The sequence below is a fragment of the Siphateles boraxobius genome, unplaced genomic scaffold (genome assembly GCF_051911475.1).
Source record: "Siphateles boraxobius isolate OS27281-9 unplaced genomic scaffold, OSU_SipBor_1 13, whole genome shotgun sequence".
Classification (NCBI taxonomy): domain Eukaryota; kingdom Metazoa; phylum Chordata; class Actinopteri; order Cypriniformes; family Leuciscidae; genus Siphateles; species Siphateles boraxobius.
Window position 1 is genome coordinate 8,347,721 of NW_027508733.1, and position 18,001 is coordinate 8,365,721.

General features: G+C 41.6%; 2 protein-coding genes and 1 pseudogene across 3 annotated transcripts in view; 1 reads left to right on the top strand and 2 right to left on the bottom strand.

Moving 5' to 3' along the window:
* Positions 1-18,001, bottom strand: part of LOC143736369 (uncharacterized) — a 402,538-nt gene that overhangs the window by 253,403 nt on the left and 131,134 nt on the right. The gene's annotated exons all lie outside the window — the stretch shown is intronic.
* LOC143735331 (ribonuclease-like 3 pseudogene) overlaps positions 1-18,001 on the bottom strand; it is a 144,394-nt pseudogene that overhangs the window by 85,349 nt on the left and 41,044 nt on the right. The gene's annotated exons all lie outside the window — the stretch shown is intronic.
* Positions 8,459-13,663, top strand: LOC143736313 (SLAM family member 5-like). Its single transcript, XM_077227054.1, has 4 exons — positions 8,459-8,546; positions 10,847-11,164; positions 13,292-13,588; positions 13,641-13,663. The coding sequence occupies exons 1-4, from the start codon at positions 8,459-8,461 to the stop codon at positions 13,661-13,663; spliced, it is 726 nt and encodes a 241-aa protein (XP_077083169.1).

An 18,001-nucleotide genomic window follows, 5' to 3' on the forward strand; every position in this document is an offset into this window, starting at 1 on the left:
GTTGGGGTGTGTTGCAGCCATCAAAATCAAAATGTGTTCATATTTACAAAATACAATTATGTTGGTCAGTGAAAACATTGGAAAACGTTTCTTTGTACTTTTGTCAGCTAACGAAAGGTTAAATAGAATGAACAAATCACAGATTTTACAAAACTTTTTTCTGATTTGGGGTTGTATAATAGCATTACAAAAATCTAGCCTTGATGTCATGAACGCATTAACTAATTGAAGAGTTCAGATGCAAAAGCCTCTAAATGCCATCTGAAATTTTCTTCTAAAATGATCATTTTTGTCAAGCTCGTATATTTAAGTTCAATAATTTCACTTAAATGGCAAGAAAAATTACCCATTAATTGTCATTTAAGTGAAATTACTTCATTTAAATATACGAGCTTGATAAAAATGATCATTTTAGAAGAAAATTTCAGATGGCATTTAGAGGCTTTTGCATCTGAACTCTTCAATTGTTCTGCATTTGTCATTGAGAGCATATGACGTAATTTAGATTTTTTTTTTAAGATGGAAAAATGCGGTTTTACAGATACTATTCACGTGACTTTCAAATGAAAGATTGGTATCAAAGAGCACAACCAGGTTCCTAACCGACTGCAAAGACTTGACAGAGCAGCCATTAAGTGTTAGATAGTATTCTAGGTTATTACGTAAGGACATTTTTGTCCAATAATTAGAATCTCTGTTTTTTCAGAATTAAGTAGTAGGAAATTACTAGTCATCCAGTTTTTTATATCAGCTATGCATTCCGTTAATTTTGTTCATCAGTTTAAGTTTAAGTTTCGTCAGGGCGTGAAGAGATATAGAGCTGAGTATCATCAGCATAACAGTGAAAACGAATGCCATGCTTCCTAATGATATCTCCTAAAGGTAGCATGTACAGAGTAAACAGCTACGGTCCTAGTATTGAGCCTTGTGGTACGCCATACTGAACTTTTGATCGATAAGCAACTTCATTTACTGCTACAAACTGCTAATGGTCAGATAAGTATGATTTAAACCATGCTAATTCAATTCCACTAATGCCAACATAATTTTCAAGTCTATTTAAAAGAATGGGTAACACTTTAGAATACGGTTTCTTCGTTAATGAATAACTACACAGGACCAAATGAGTAATACAATATTAACAATATAGTAACTACTATTAACTAACAAGAAATTCTGATTAACAAATTAGTAAGTAATAGCACACAGTGGTACAGTAGTTCAAAGTGGTAGTTCACTATTAACTAATCGATAACTACTATTTTTTAAATGCTTCCCAGAGAACTACTGAAAAAGTTTAATAATTCATCCAAAACTAATCAATAACTAATGCAGGACAAATGACTAGCACTACATTAACATTAATAACATGCTACTGTAAACTAATACACAAGGTTTATCAATATGTAATAGCATTGCAGTCTTATGATTTGGGAAATAATTAGCCTATGCTCTCTCCAGAGAACTTTTTATCAACTGAATAATTTTAAAGAAATGGATTTTTAAATGCAGTTTCCCGGCATTCCTCTGGACTTGCATTGAATCACTACAGTCGCGTTTACGACTGAAACATATTGAGTTTCAGCCATCCAAATACCATATACAGTGATTTTATTATTTAACCTACCTAGCAACAAAAATATGTTTTTATATATGTCTCCTAGTTCATATATGTGTGTGCAAATATCTTGTGAAGGATGAGAAGATTCAACACTTTAGGATTGGCTTTTCATTTGTAACTACTGTAAGAATCATGGTAACTGACTAGTAATGACTCAAGTGTTACTACATACTTCTATGGGATTTACTATTAAAAACTTCACCAAAAAATGTAAAATAATAGCTTATATAATAATATTAGCTTAAAATAATTAGTAATTCCTTCTAGTAATAAACTTCTTTTTGGAAGTATGACCAACATAATAATTTTCACTGGAAAATGTCATTTGAACAAGTAACTAACATCCACTTTTGTTCTGACCAACTAAGAGGAAAAAAGCATTGCAGTAAATTGCGCAGATTAAATCTAACAAACACTTATTATATCACGTAAAACGTACTCGGTTACTAACGTAACCTCGGTTCTCTCTAGAAGAGGGAACGAGTACTGCGTAATATCTTACGCTAGGGGAAAACTTCTTTTCCACGAGATATTGAAGCCAAAAAATGATCCTTAATTTTGAATTAATGTAAAACGTAAAAAATGCGCTCTAACACCTAAAGGGTATTTAAGGCCTTTTGACGTGTATGCCAGCGCTATGGCGTCAACTATCCATCTGGATAGGCTCTGTTTTGATGCAGATAGGCCTCTGAACGAAACGAAAAGCTGCTCAGTCTGTCTGCAAACGGACGAGCGAGACACATAAGCTCTTAATGCCCTGACTGGGCAAAGGAAGCTCGCGTCCATCTTCTCGTTATAAACCGGCAGGGCGGACAGGGAAATAACCTGGGCCCTGAACGGTGTGTTGAGGGATTTAGTGGCCAGTCGCGGGTTTTGTAAACGCAGCTATGGCCGCCACATAAACTTTGAGCGTGGATGGGGTTCTACCCTTATCCAGCAGCTCTTGAAGGAAGGAGAGCACTTCCGTAACCCCGCAGTCTGGGGGTGAAAAGCCTCAGGCTTTGCACCAGCCAGCACACACTTACCATTTCGAGGCATAGAGTTGTCTAGTAGACGGCGCTCTAGCCTGCGTGATCGTGTTTAACACTCCCTCGGGGAGATTTGCGGGTACCCGTTGATGGTCCATGCGTGCAGGGACCACAGCTCCGGGCGAGGATGCCAAATCCAGCCCTTGGTCTGAGAGAGGAGGTCTTTCCTCATCGGTATTGGCCATGGGGCAGTGCTCGTCAGCTGCATCAGGACTGGGAACCAAGCTTGGTTTGTCCAGAGCAGAGCCACAAGGAGCACTGAGCATCCGTTTTCCCTGATTCGTTCCAACACCTGAGGCAGGAGCGAAACTGGGGGGAAAGCATAGAGCGGGCAGTGGGGCCAGACATAGGCCAGCGCATCCCTGCTCTTGGAGAAAAACTTCGGACAGTGAGCTTTCTCTTGGGACGCAAACAGGTCTACCTGCGCTCTGCCGAATGTCTCCCACAGCAGAAGGACCGTCTGCGGGTGCAGAGACCATTCTCCTGCTGGAACATTGTTTCTGGACAGTCTGTCTGGCCCCAAATTCAGGCGACCAGGCACATGTGGTGCTCTCAGTGAGCGCAGATTGTGCTGAGCCCAGACCAGGAGGCGTTCCGTCAGACTGTACAGGTTTCGGGATCTGGCGCTGCCCTGGTGATTTATGTAGGCTACCACCGACATGTTGTCCGAGCGGACCAAGACGTGGTGCCCTTTTATACGGGGACAAAGGTGCCTCAGCGCACTGCCATCATTTCTAGACAGTTTATGTGTAGGAGCTTCTCTCGTTCTGACCACTGGCCGAAGAACGGTCTGCCCTCGTGCAGCGCTCCCCTTCCCGAGGTGGAGACGTCCGTGGACACCACCTGCACACTCAAGGAAGTCTCCAGGCTTACACCTGACTGGTACCATTCGGACGCTCTCCAAGGTATCAGAGCTGTGACGCATTTCTGATCGACCTTGAGGCGAAACAGGCCGGAGGCCCAAGCTCGAGGCGGTACTCGTGCTATTAGCCATAACTACAGTGGGCGCATGCGAAGCAGACCCAGCTGGAGTACTAATGATGCTGAGGCCATGAGACCCATCATTTTCTGAAACCTCTTGACCGGGACTATAGTGCCGCAGCGAAAGGATTTTGTGATGCGCTGAATGTTCAGTCTGCGCTCTGGCGACAGTCGCGCTGTCATAGACAGTGAGTTCAGTTCTGTGCCCAGGAAGGATATTTCCTGACTGGGAGACAGCGAACTTTTCGCCCAATTAACTGTGAGACCCAGATTCTCGAGTTGCTCGAGTAATATGGTCCTGTGTTCAATGAGCTCTGAATGAGATCGAGCTAGAATCAGCCAATCGTCCAAGTAGTTCAAAACTCGCATGCCCCGAAGTCTCAGGGGTGCGAGAGCCACGTCCATGCACATTGTAAATGTACGGAGTGCAAGAGACAGGCCGAACGTTAGGACTGTGTATTGATATGCCTGGCCCTCGAAGGCGAATCTCAAGAATCGCCTGTGAAGTGACGCTACTTGTATCTGGAAGTAAGCGTCCTTCAGATCTATTGACATAACCAGTCCCCTTGGCAAATTTGCGTGAGGATTTTCCTGGTTGTGAGCATTCTGAACTGGCGTTTCAAAAGCACTATGTTCAGCTGTCTTAGATCTAGAATGGGTCTGAGACCCCCGTCTTTTTTCAGTACCAGAAAATATCTGCTGTACAGACCCCCTTCGCTCTGAGCTTGAGAAAAAGGCTCTATTGCCCCTTTGCTCAATAGTGTCGCTATTTCGGCTCGAAGTAGATGGGCTACTTCGGTTTTTACTGTAGATTCTACGCGTGCCGTGTAGCGGCGGGGGCGTTGAGCGAACTGTAGCGAATAGCCTCTTTTTATAGTGTTCAGCACCCATTCTGATACCCCGGGAAGCTGTGCCCACGCGTTTGCATGTATAGCTAGGGGCAGAATGAGATCTGGGCTCTGGTCGCGACATAGTGGCGACAGGGGATCTCTGGTGTGCTGTAATGTAAACACTGTGCTTGCAGTGACTGAGGCAGGGGGCGCACCGATCGCGGCGGGCAGCCCGGCCGCGCTCGTTTCCCTTATAGCAGTTTGCTGAGAGAGAGCGAGCGGGGCGAGCCCCGTGGGGCTTAACATGTCTGTGAGTGAATGTTTGAATGCGGGACAGTGGGCACATTTACTGCACTGAAAACACTGTAAGGACTGGACTAAAAGTGAATCTGAATAACTAAATACATCCTGCTAAAGACCCCAAAAAAAGCCTGGAATGTAAATTAACACACACACACACACACACACACACACGCATCCCCCACAAGTGAAGCCCGCTCAGGACAGAGCGTGGTGTCCAGTTACGAGACATTTTTATGACTGACTGGAATGTGATTCTAAAGAGAAAGAAACTTCTCTTTTTAAAAGACATTTAATCAGATATATTCGATGTGTTTTTATGTGTGTCCATTTGCCCATGTCACATTGGAATAACTGTGACTTTATCATTATGCATTTTTACATATAACTGTCTATTCCCAGTATTGTTATACATCGTTCTTGGTCTTGTTTTAATTCTCATGGTCCAGCGCAATTAATCAGATACAAGAAATTACAGTAAAATGTATGATTCTATGTGCACCAGCTTTTTGGGACAGTAAGAACCAAAACTTAACATACTGTCAGAGCCTGGGGTTCTTAGATAACAGCATTTACGACCACACCAGGAATGTCAGAGAAGTGTGTCTCTCTCTCTCTCTGGATTTAACTAAGAAGGAGAAATGAATTCTGTATTCATATATATATATTCTATTATATATCCCCTTTAGAATTGTACGAACAATGTATCCAATCTCATCTTACGATTCGTCTTTTATGTGTTTGATCTATGTTGTTGTGAAACTCTAATGGGATAAGGTTTCAAACTTTGCAAACTATGAGTAACCAACTCCATGTGAGGCAAGTTTGGATTCTCTGAGCTCCAATCTTCGTTCCACATTTAGCCATTTATATCACATCTTGCTTAAACTGTGTGACACATAGGACTATAATAATTGTGAAGATTCTGCTCTTAAACACCCGACGAGATTAGGGTTTCAAATGTCTCTCTCTCAGACAAAGAGCAATAAAACCAAAGTTCCGCCTGTGAAATTCTAACCCTGTAATCGTCCAAGCCAACAGGAAGAGGCTGGATTTCTCCAAGGTGATAAATGACGCTTCCCCCCTCCGCTTTCTGTCTTTACTTCTCTTGTCCTCGTGTCATAATGTAACGTCTCGCCTCCGGGCGAGCTCTTCGCCTTTCTTTTATTTGTTTCTAGTTTAGTTTGTGTTTTCCAGTTTTAGATAAGTCTCCGTGTTTAATTCCAATCGACGAGTGAAAAGAAAACCGCGTGACATATCTCTTCAGCAAATCCATCTACAAGGGACCTTTAAACGAGCGCGCGCTCGCTTTTAAGGAGAAACACGCGCACGTGACCACGTGACGCGCCGGACCGAGAGACACACACGCTTCTTCACAAGCCATGCAAAGAGTTACCTGTGCAAGTATCCGTGTTTGATCACGCTTTTAAGATTTGTTGAAGTCTTGTTGTCTCTCAAAGTTCTGTTGTCTATGTGAATTTGCTATTTAGAAAGATCCTCGGGTCTTTCTAAACTCCCTCTTGCATAACTGCAACTCTCTACATTTCTTCTCTCTCTCTATCTCCATGCATTTCTCGTTCATCGATGCCTTATCGTGTTTGTTTGTTTATTATGTTTGTAAATACATATAGCCCATGTAACCGTAGTAAATACATAAGTAGTTCTGCCGTATTAAATTCATTATATCCATGTTGATTGTTTACTGGCTCTGCTCATTTTCCAGTCCCTTAAGTGAAAGGTCTTAGCTATAAGCTTACAAATTAAATATACTTTAAACAGTATTTGTTCATAGGGCAGGAAACCCAATTCTTGTGGCCACAGAATTGCTTTTCCTGAAATCCTATAAAGTAGGATGATATTGTGGATCCCACAAATATTATCCTGACAATTGAGCTAATTAATTTTGCCTGTTTTGTAGAACGTGGTCCGTGTAATTAATTGCAATCAACTTGTGGTTAATTGCAGGGATACACATGCATGCATGCAGGTAAAATGACATATCATCCCTTATCGGGAGATTTATTAACATGTAAGACTGATCTAATCCAAACATGTATGAATAATTATTAATTACCAATTATTAATTATGATATGCAAATTCCCCAAGGATTAGATCCGCCCTTGAGTCTTTACACACCGTCGGCCAGAGCTTGACTGTATGTGTGTTGGTTTCGTTTTTACAGAAACCGTGGGACATGTGGTGTGTAGTGATTGTGGGCACTGAGTTGTGGGCACGTTCACTACATTTAATGCACAATTGACATGAGTCGATTTTATTTGTGCGAGCCCTGCACTGTGGCGGGCTGTGCTTGTGTGTAGAAATGAACACTGGCTTGTGGGCATTTTTATTACACTCATAAAACCATCAGCTGTGGCCGAAATACCAGAAAATACACTGCTTATGTGATTTATCTGGGTCACCGTGGAAACGGCATTTGTGTGCAGGCAAGCGGGCCATGGTATCGGCTTGCTTACTGAAAAATACACTGGAATAGTCGCATTTTCTGGAACTGAACGAGCGAAAAGTTTCGGTGGAAGTCTGGCCGTGGCGAGACTTAAACACCGTCGTTTTCCTAGGAGGCTAGGAAGTCTTGTGTTGGTTTTGTTTTACAGAAACCGTGGTACATGCAGTGTGTAGTGTTTGTGGGCACATTCCCTACATTTAATGCACAATTGCTTACTGCAAAATACACTGGAACAGTCGCATTTTCTGGAACTGAACGAGCGAAAAGTTTCGGTGGAAGTCTGGCCGCGGCGAGACTAAATTTTATCTGCTGCGAGAGCCGGGATTGAACACGGGTCTCTCGCGCGAAAGCTTTGGGTTTCGCCACTGAGCCACTGGGGGAAACGACATTAGCTTGAGCAGATAAGAGAATGTCATCACAGTTTTGTGTGTGTCGGCGTTTGTTTGCAGGCGTGCGTGTTATACAACAGGCTCACTGCTGCAATATTGACATTTTCAGCCACTCAAACTAAAAGGAGCTGAGAAATGTTTGAGAAATGGAGTTTGGTCCGGCCTCTGCGGGACTAAAACACACTCTTTCCTCATTTCGCCGGTGACGCATGCCCACGGGGGGCGGGGGTAGCTTTCTTATAACGTAAAGAATGCTAGCCGCGATTTTGATGCTGGCCCGTTTCCCTGGCGACTCGCGGGCAGACGGGGGGAGGTCCACAGAGCTCGCCCAATCCTCACTGTCCGACGCCAGGATAGAGCAGCTGGCCTTCTCTACAGATGCAGCTATCTCTACATACGCGGCGGCCGTTGTCCATCAGTGAGCGACTCGAGTGAAGCTGTTGAAGCTGGCGGGCGAACCGGCGAGCTTTCACGGGCTGGAGAAGGCTCGGGGACCCGCTGAGTACGCCGCATTTACGGCGCGGCACTACAGCGGGCGGAAGTGCAGACTCGGACAAAAAATGCCAGGCGAGTCCTCAGAGTCACCATGGCAACAGCTCGCAATGATGGCAGTGAGCGCGAGAGCTGCATGATCCTTACCCAGGCGGGAAACGCAGATGAAATGGCGGTCCCCGTCGCTGAGTGCGGCTCGGCACGAGCCACAGGAACGAAGCATCTTTAAAAAGACGCTGCTCTTTTAGATAAAGAGAGAGAGTGTGAGTCGCGACGGCGAGCACAAACTTTGGAGAGTGTAAAGGATATAGACGCCGGATAGCGTAGCAGGACGGCGACTGAAGGCGGCGAGATGAAGGCCAGCGACTTCAGATGCAGAGGCTCGTCCCGTAGAAAGGCTTTGTCAACGGCGTGGCTTCTCACTCCGGATCCAGCTATGCGTAAGCTTCGCTGAACAGATGAAAAATCAGTGATATAAGCCCATTGAGCTATATTTATAGGGCTAGGCCACGCCCGCTTCGGCGGGAAGATTACACAGTGGGCGTGAAGCGCCCCCATTGGACCGTCACCAAAGGGCCTCTCTCGATAGGCTGCTGCAGTTGCCGCAGGACAGCCAATAGGCACACAAGCCGCCTTTGCCTATGTCTGTATGCTGCCGTAACGCGTTTTACATTAATTCAAAATTAAGGATAATTTTTGGGCTTCAATATCTCGTGGAAAAGAGGTTTTCCCCTAGCGTAAGATATTACGCAGTACGAGAGAACCTCTCGTAAGAGAACCGTGCAAATTATACTTTGATCTCAAATGGTTAATAATCAACATCAGCATTGCGTGACTACATTTAATGCCCTTCTGATATTTCTCTTTGTTTTCGCATGGGCCGGTTGCAGTCTTTTTTTTTTTCTGTAGCCACTCCTAAGTCCAAAGTATTTTTGCATTTTACAACGAGTGAATCACCAGTTTTCACTGTGATTGCAGACATCCCAAGTCTCCCGGAAGTTCCGGGAGTCTCCCGGATATTGATAGCGTCTCCCTGATGCCCAAAATTACTTCAAATCTCCCGGAATCTAGAACGCGAATGCGAGACAGAACATACTGCGCGCATAACATACATAGCGTGCAACAATCCAGTAAAAGTTTAATGTTTATTAGTGCGAGTTTATGTAGTACTTAAGCACTGTGAAATTTCATGTTCCCCCTGGTTTTTGGTAAATGGTTGGGTCCAATAGGGGAGGAGCCAACAGTATAAAAGAGTGGCTGAATATTCATTCAGGGTCTCTTGGTAGGCTGATAAGTGAGTGTGCAGTTGTGGTGCACGAACAAATCAAATAATGGTTTGCTGTGTGAAACCGTGGATACGTGTTTATAGTTTTTTGTTTATTTTATTTATTTTGTTTAGTTAATATATTTTTGCTGGTGGAAGAGTTGACTATTTTTGTACAGTTTGGAACTCGCTTGTAAATAAGGTTCACCTCTATAAAAAAAAACATCATTTTGCACCATAGTGCATTTGCGAGTTGGGCCATCATTTAAATTTTTTTCCATCTTAGACCATACCATGTCCAGGAAGTGGGCCATCAAAACCCACTTCCCTACACAAGCTTACTGCTTTGAATCGAGTTAAGGCAAGCAGATATTTTTGAACACTGTTATGTATTTTCTCACAAATGTATTTTGGATAATTTTTTACCCAAAATAGCTACGGACTGCAGCTTTAAGTATTTTTTATTTGACTGTAAAGCTGTTCTTTAAGGGGAATAATGAGATTAATTAAAAGCAGGACAGGAAGAAACTTTTCACCCACAAACTAAACGCGCACTCTGAATGAATACCATTTCCACCCAACTGATCAAACCACATTTCTAAAGAACACCAACCACAGCAGGTTTCAGTTTGACTCAGATGAGCTGAGTTTCACAAGGTGAGATGGCAGATAGTATTAACTTTTATTTTGTGTTTTAGTTTTTCATTCACAATAATTGTTATTAGATTTATTGAAGTGAATTATAAAACCAATAAGCTCTAATTTAAAATGAAATTTAGGAAGATTTACATAATATTCCACTCTTCTAATTGTACATATTCAACACTCTTGTACAAAGTTGCACAGTCTGTGCATGTGACCCACTAGGGTGGTCAAACTCACCGTGGGAGGATTCACACACAAGCTTGATTGCTTTCAGCAGATAGTCTTATTAGATCCGACTTTTCACTGAACAATTGAAGAAAATGTTTTATGTGTTTGTTTTGTTCAATTTGGGCTGGTGGAGTCTTACTGGTAAGTTGAGAATATTGATCTATATTTGGCTTAATATCAGTAAAATTCTTCATAGAAGTTAAAAGTCATGTAAAATAATGGGAATTGTTACAGTGAATGCAAATTCAACCAGTGGAGACAGAGAGTGAATCCTTCATTAAGCCACTTTCACAGCTTATGCCATTTTTTGAGGGTTTTAATTATCTTAATTTCAAGGATTACAAAGGCAAATCCTCTCTAAAATTATTTTAAAAAATTATTGGGTAGTAAAAATGAACAACAAAAGTAAAATAAATTCATTAGTCAAAAAGTGCAGGAACCCTGTTTTATCTACTGATCTAAATGTCCAATATACCTAAATATCAAGGCATTGACAATAGCAATAAGAATTCCATATCCTGTTCATGTATTTTACCTTTCATTTGCTAAATTCAGACTAAATCATCAGAAACCTTAATCTGTGTAAATCTGTTTGTCCATCAGGTGTGTTTGGTGATTCAGTGTCAGTGATGGAGGGAGATTCTGTCACTCTACACACTGATGTTACTGAAATACATGAAGACGACGACATACTATGGAAATTTGGAGCTGAAAAATCTATCATTGCTAAAATTAAAAAAAAGAACAAAATCTTGTCCCCACATGATGTTCTTGATGGGAGATTCAGAGACAGACTGAAGCTGGACGATCAAACTGGATCTCTGACCATCACAAACACCAGAACTGAACATACTGGAGATTATGAAGTGAAGATAATTGGAGGAATACTGTCATCAAAAACATTCAGTGTTTCTGTCTATGGTGAGTAGAGATCATTTGTCCAAATGTTCACAAATTCTTATTTTATTTAAGGAATATTCGGAAAAAGGGTTTTTCACTAAACTTATGTTAACACTGCTATTTTTTATTAATGCAAAAGCATTTTAACATTTACTGGGCCCAATTGACTTCTATTGTAAGTATTTCACAGTCACAGTGTTTTTTGAGAAAAGAAGGGACAAATGGAAATTACATCTTTATTTTTATTGTGCTTTATGTCAAACAGATTGTTTCAAAGCAGATTTACAGTGATAAACACATATATTTCGGCTGTACAGCAGCTCTAAAAAGAAAAAAGAACTGTCATTGCTCAACTGAAGTCAGTTCAGTGTTTATTCAGCTCCATTCCAAAACATTTACATTTAATCATTTAGCAGACACTTTTATCCAAAGCGACTTTCAAAGGATTCTGTGCCGATGGCTGGGTGGAGGCAGCAGCAGGCCGTCGGGGCAGAATATGTTTTATAGCCTCAGTCTGCTTCTGGGCGGCCGAGAACTGTTGGGCAGAGTCCTCGGCCGAGCCGCCGAAGAGGCCAGCCTGGGATATGGGGGAGTTGAGGAAGCGGGTTCGCTCAGCCTCGCACACATCAACCAGGTTAAGCCAGAGATGTCTTTCCTGGACCACGTATGTGGACATCACCTGACCCATGGAACGTGTGGTCACCCAAGTTGCTCGTAGAGCAAGGTCGGTGGCGGCACGCAGCTCTAGCACGAGCCCTGAATCAGCCCTACCTTGTGCATATCAGTTGACACCCTGGCCTGGTAGACCTGAAGGATGGCCATAGCATGCAGTGAGACGGCAGCCTGCCCCGTAGCTCTATAGGTCTTTGACACCAGAGTAGACAAAAACACACAAGCATTGGAGGGGTGCTTAGAGTTGTCACGCCAGGTGGAGGCGTTGTGGGGACACAGATGTGTTGCCACAGAACACTCCATGGGGGGAACCCCAGTTTACCCTTGGCCGCGGCCTCTGCTAGGGCAGAGAAGGCGGAAGAGGCCGCTGAGCAGTCGCGAAAGTCAAGGGAGACTCCCACAATCTCATGCACGTCCGGGAAGAAAGGAATTGAGGGCCGAAGAAAGGAACAAGCCGGCCCCAAAAACCAATCATCAAGCCTTGAGCAGTCGGGACATGGCGGAAGGTTCCACACAAGCCCGATGCTCGCGGCTGCCCGGGCAAGCATGGCTGTCAACTCTGGATCAGACTCGGGCAATGCTGGCACATCCGAAGGCGGCAGCACAGCCAAATCCTCATCTCCAGAGGACTCCAGCCCACTCCAGCCCACCTTGTGATGCGGCGATAAATATGATTTCAGGTTGCAATGTGAAAGAGGTGTGTGAGGACTGAGGAGAATTTGTCGTGTTGTTCCACATCAGCTGCCTCAGGTCACCCTGGCCACCAGCCAAAGTATTTCCTCTTGTGGAGAAAATAGATTGGGGTGTGGAGGAGGAGGGGACTCTCGCTAGTGAGGTCATGTTCCCGCAATGAGATGATCTAAGCCCAAACACGCACCCAGAAATACACAGGCTAAACATCTTTAAAAGGACATGCCACGTGCAAGCTCTTTTGTGAGAGGGATGCTGATGTGACCAGAGAGAAACACACGACTGGCAAACCACTAAACAGATCAGCAGGCAATGTGACACTCGCTGGGAATCACCGTCACACCAACACCTGGAAAAAAGCTCGTCTCGAAGAGTGAAGAGAGATGATCTCAGAATGGCTTGTGGAGTGAAGAATGCTCTTGGCTCCGAAGCGAAAACATAACTGCATGTTGCCAGCGTACTTCCTTATATACCCACGAGGTGGGGTGGAGTTACGCTTTGCAAATTCAGCAGACCCATGGTATTTTCTTGCCATTGGTTCGTTTTATATTCTCGAAGTGGATAGGCTTTCTAAGCGAAACCCCATTCGTCGTCACGACGTAACTCGTAGTGACTACGAAAGGGAACTTAAATTACATCCAGTTTATCATCAACATGGCGCAAAGCGGGAATCCTGCTTTTTTAAATCTTTACTGCAACCATGCTGCATGTGACATCACACTGTACTGCAAATACGATTGTTGACTAGATTTACCCAGACTTATGTTATTCTGCCATCTTTCTCAGCTCGCCTGCCCGTTCCTGTCATCATCAGTAACTCTTCACAATGTTCTTCATCATCATCATCATCAAATTGTTCATTGGTGTGTTCATCAGTGTTGAGTTTGAGTGATGTGTCTCTCTCCTGGTACAGAGGAATGAGTGTATTGTCCAGCATCAGTGTGTGTGATCTCAGCATCAGTCTCTCTCTACCTCTGGAGGTGGAATATCAGGATAAAAACACCTACAGCTGTGTGCTGAACAATCCCATCAGCAACCAGACCACACATCTGGACATCAACACACTCTGTCACACATGTGCAGGTATGATGATATTAATGTTGTTTTATGCTGATGTTTGTTTGTTGCAGATCAGACGGACAGATTCACTCACACTAATGGCTCATTTTGTCCTTTATAATGTAGATCAAGGCCTACCTTTGTTTCACATAGTGTTGATCTCTGCTTCTGCTGCTGGATCTCTGTTGATTGTTGCTGTAGTTGTGATGTGCTCCATCTGCAAGAACTGTAGAAAAACAGGTCAGAAGAGCAAGCAATTAATGACTATGTTGAAATAGGTATCTTTTTAAGGCACAACGTTCTATTTAATATTAAAAATGTTGTTGTTTTAACGCATCGGTGATTACCGTTAATGCAGTTCAGACCCAGGAGGAAGACACAACGGATTCAGCATTGTGTGAACCAACAACACGACAAAAGGTAAGATCATTCATCAAGGTGGTCAACCTTGATCATTATCACCTTCAGAGAACGGCTCCAAAAAAAAAAAAATGTACTGTTCACAACCTCAGCGTAAATACTGACATACAGTACTTCCATTTTGCAAACATAGGCTATAAATTTATTTGCACTAATCAAATTTATTAGCATGGACAGAATATTGTATTTTTACTCAATAAAAAAAATATTACTATATTCAATAATAGCCTATACTATTTCATTTACTTATGGTATTGTTACAAATCCGTATGAGTTTGTTTTAGGCAGTATGTCAGCCTCAGTCACCATTCATCCCTTTCATTCGAGCTTGAGCACCCACGGAAAAACACAACATTTTAACCAATCAAAAAAATCGATTCAGGAACCTCTCTGATTGGTGGAGCACTATCATAGGGAGGAAAAAAAACTGTACTCTTGAAAAACTAACTATTAATTATTGAGTAATGAGCATGTTAAAATGTTTTAGGGGCATTTGTTGTGTATGTGTGTTTCACCTTGCTTAGCCCAGCTCATGGAAAGAGAGGTAGCCTAAATAAAAATTTGTTTATAGCCTATATTTGTTTGGTACTATATTTGCATTGCAAGTTTCCAAAAAAAAAAAGAAAAAAGAAAGAAAGAAATACGAATATGCCAAAAAAACAATTGTTCTTAATACATAATGTTGGTATTGTGAGTTTGTAAAAGGGCAAAGGTATGCTTAACCAACAAACAAAAAACGCCTATAAAGTCATTCTTATTGATTCGAACATGTCCAATAATATAGGCCTAACCAATGTGACAGTGTAGCTATAGTTAAGCTAAATCACAATGAGAAAAAAAGCATCTTGATATTCAATTAAGCTTTTAGGCCTATTATTAGCCTATTATGGAAATTTGACCATGTTAACATGTGACTCACACTCACACGGGGATCTCATCTGATTACGCTATATGAAACTTTGAAAAGGTCATAACACTTTCTTCATGCACTCGTCTCACTGAATGTGGCTTCAGTTAGGCTACCTTTTCTCGTTAGACCGCTGCTCCCCAAATATTACACGACATAATAGTTTTCATAAATCACTCAGTACTAAATTAACAAAAAAAATATTACAGTTAGTTATTACAGTTTTTTTATTCGCTTGGTATAGTTTCAAAACTCTAGTAGGTTACTATCTGATCATCAATAATGCAACTTTTTTCCAAACATTTCAGCATATTTTCAATATTTTCATATTTGTTATTACAATAGACAAAATCACAAAGTATCCTTTCCGTGCACTACATTTAAGTGTTGCAGATTAATTTGTAAATAAGACTTTTGTTGATGTAGAGCACTGAATATTACACTATAGCTACAAGGTTGATTATCAGAGTATTGCGATCAGACATCATACATTTGAATAACCTGATGACTTGCGCCGATACGGGACAGTGGCTGTTGGTAAGTGATCAGCTTTATGCAAATGATCCGTACCCATGCATGGGGACAAAAACAGTCATCCGCCACAACTTGGCTCCAATTTTACTTTTGGAGTAAAAATGGAGGGCAACCTCTGTTCCTCAAATTATGTTCAGTTCTACTACTTAGTTTCAGGACTGGGATTTTTAAACTATAATGGCTATACAGCTATATAATTTTACAGATGATTTAAGCTATATCAAATAAATTATTTTACTGAACCTTAAAGGTTCTCTAAGCGATGTCGGGTGACGTCACTTCTTGTTGACGTTTAAAGTATTGTCAAACAAAACAGAGGCTAGCTAGACCCTCCCTCCTCCTCATCCGCGCACTAACCCCCCAAACCCCGCCCCCAAGTCCTTCTTGTCGGTGATTGGCTGGAACTGTTTGTCATGTTTCGGGGAGCGGGTCGCCGCAGTTTGTTTTTGTTGCTGTGTGTGGAGCCTGGGCTGTCTACAGAGATCACGTTTCTTTACAGTGTGTTCAGGGGACAGGCAGCCAGCGGATAGTGAGGAGATGTTTGCTGTATGTGACAAAAAAAGTTTTGGCCTAAAAAACGCGTGACATCGCTTAGAGCACCTTTAAAGAAGCTCTTGTAAATGTAGGTCTGCAGTTAATATTCACTCTGAGTGAATTTGAAGCAGATTTATATTACTTTTAATGTTTTTTAACTGTTGCATCAACAGGCTCCTGAATGACTGTCTTTTTTTCTTACAGAAATCAAAGAATGCCGTGTATGCAAATGTCCCAAAAAAACGATGACCAAATACCATGTCTACTGGAGTAGGCTACATGTTAGAATTCAAACGGGACAATACCTCAAACCTCTTAGTTCACATTTATTCTCGGCAGGATATTTTACTTCTGTCTCTGTTTTGCTTTTGCTGCTCTCATGAGATATCGTTGAGTCTGAAATTGTGTTGCTCATTAGTTTGATTTAGTTGTGAACAAATAGCATTGCATTGAAATATAATAACTTCACTAACTCTGTTACTTAGTCTACTCCGGGCGGATCTACAGGGGGGCAAGGGGGGGCAAGGCTCTAGAGTGGGGGGTGATGATCCAAAAACTACTTGTAAAAACTACCCGCCACTATGTCCACAAGCTTCTCAAAACAGTGAACTAAACAATACATTTACCAAAAGTGAACAATTTAATTTTAAATTTTAAATGTATTATTACTCTCCTGATATTCGAGTAACAATTACAGAAGAATAAAATAAAGCATATTGTGTTGCCTTTTGGAGCTTGGAAGGGTTCAGTTTGAGCAGATGTTTTATACCATCATCACTTCCCTCATCAGAGCTCATTTCCCAGTACATTCAACATCTAGCTCATATTCGCCATCTCAAACATATTCTCAAAACTATAATTTTCAACGTCTTCAAAATCAATACTTGGATCATTGACAGCTTCTTCACCAGATCCATCATCAAATGACAGTGAGTAATATTTGATTGCATTCAGTACTCTGCAATAAATCACTGAGCTATTTTAAGTTTTGCTGATGATACTTCCTTTTATTTTGTTTTCTGCCTGTGGTAACGTCACTTCAATGTGTATCAGACATCGCCACCTTGTGACAAAGGAGAATTGCTCTAATTCAGTCATCAATGATTACATTTTTGTTGTGCAGAAATATACTTAAAAATACATACAAATACAAATACAAAAAAATACAAATACAAACCTCAGGTCGCTAGCGACCCTGTATGATTTTTACCAAAAAATGAATGGGAAACATTTATCTTTTTTTTTTTCTTGTTATATTTTTTATAATGAATTGATTGAGGAATACTAAGAAGGTCTATGTCTGACTTTTAAAAAATGGAGGAGGGTAGTGAATAACATCCCGGGTCACTAAAGGCCTGAGGTATGCATTTAAGGGCAAAGCTATAATAAAATTGTAGTTCTGAAATTAGATGTAGAACATGTTAAAATAAAATTCACATTTCAGATGTTTTTTGCACAGTGGTATGATTTACCACAGTTTGAAAACCACTTGCTCTTAACACTAGAAGTGCCAGAATTCCATAACTACTAGAACTGCCACAAGCGGTCATTTTGACCGTTAGATTGCAAACTCTATATCTTTAATGATAAATACCCAATTGAGAGATTAATGCATTTATTGTATTAGGATATCTTCTAAAAACAAAACAACACCAAACTGTACATTTAAAAAAGTTGAATTATACATTTATAAATAATAATATCAGTAGCCCGTAATTATCGCATATTCACAACAGATAGCTATATTTCCATAGGCCTATCCATTCAACATAACTCAGAACAAGATAATAACAACTAAAAGTATCTTATTTAGATATTATTTTGACAGTGAGTGAGACAATGTCACCGTTTATGATTCTGAATTCGCTGTCTCCTTTCTCGTCTTGTTGTGTGTGTGTGTGCGCGCGTGGTCGCTGATCATTGCAGCTGATCAGCACGCCCGCTCTGATCAACGCGCCAGCTGCAACTGATCAGCGATTCGACCCTTTTTAGTGTTAGCCTACTGTTGTCGCCTAGTCTTTGTCAGATCGTTGTGGATTTTT

Bases quoted from the DNA above. Each gene is read 5' to 3' on its own strand.
- LOC143736313 (XM_077227054.1), top strand. From the start codon at position 8,459: ATGAAGGCCAGCGACTTCAGATGCAGAGGCTCGTCCCGTAGAAAGGCT. The intron at 11,165-13,291 runs GTGAGTAGAGAT...CATCTTTCTCAG, and splicing joins ATTCAGTGTTTCTGTCTATG to CTCGCCTGCCCGTTCCTGTC. The intron at 13,589-13,640 runs GTATGATGATAT...GTTGCAGATCAG, and splicing joins ACTCTGTCACACATGTGCAG to ACGGACAGATTCACTCACAC.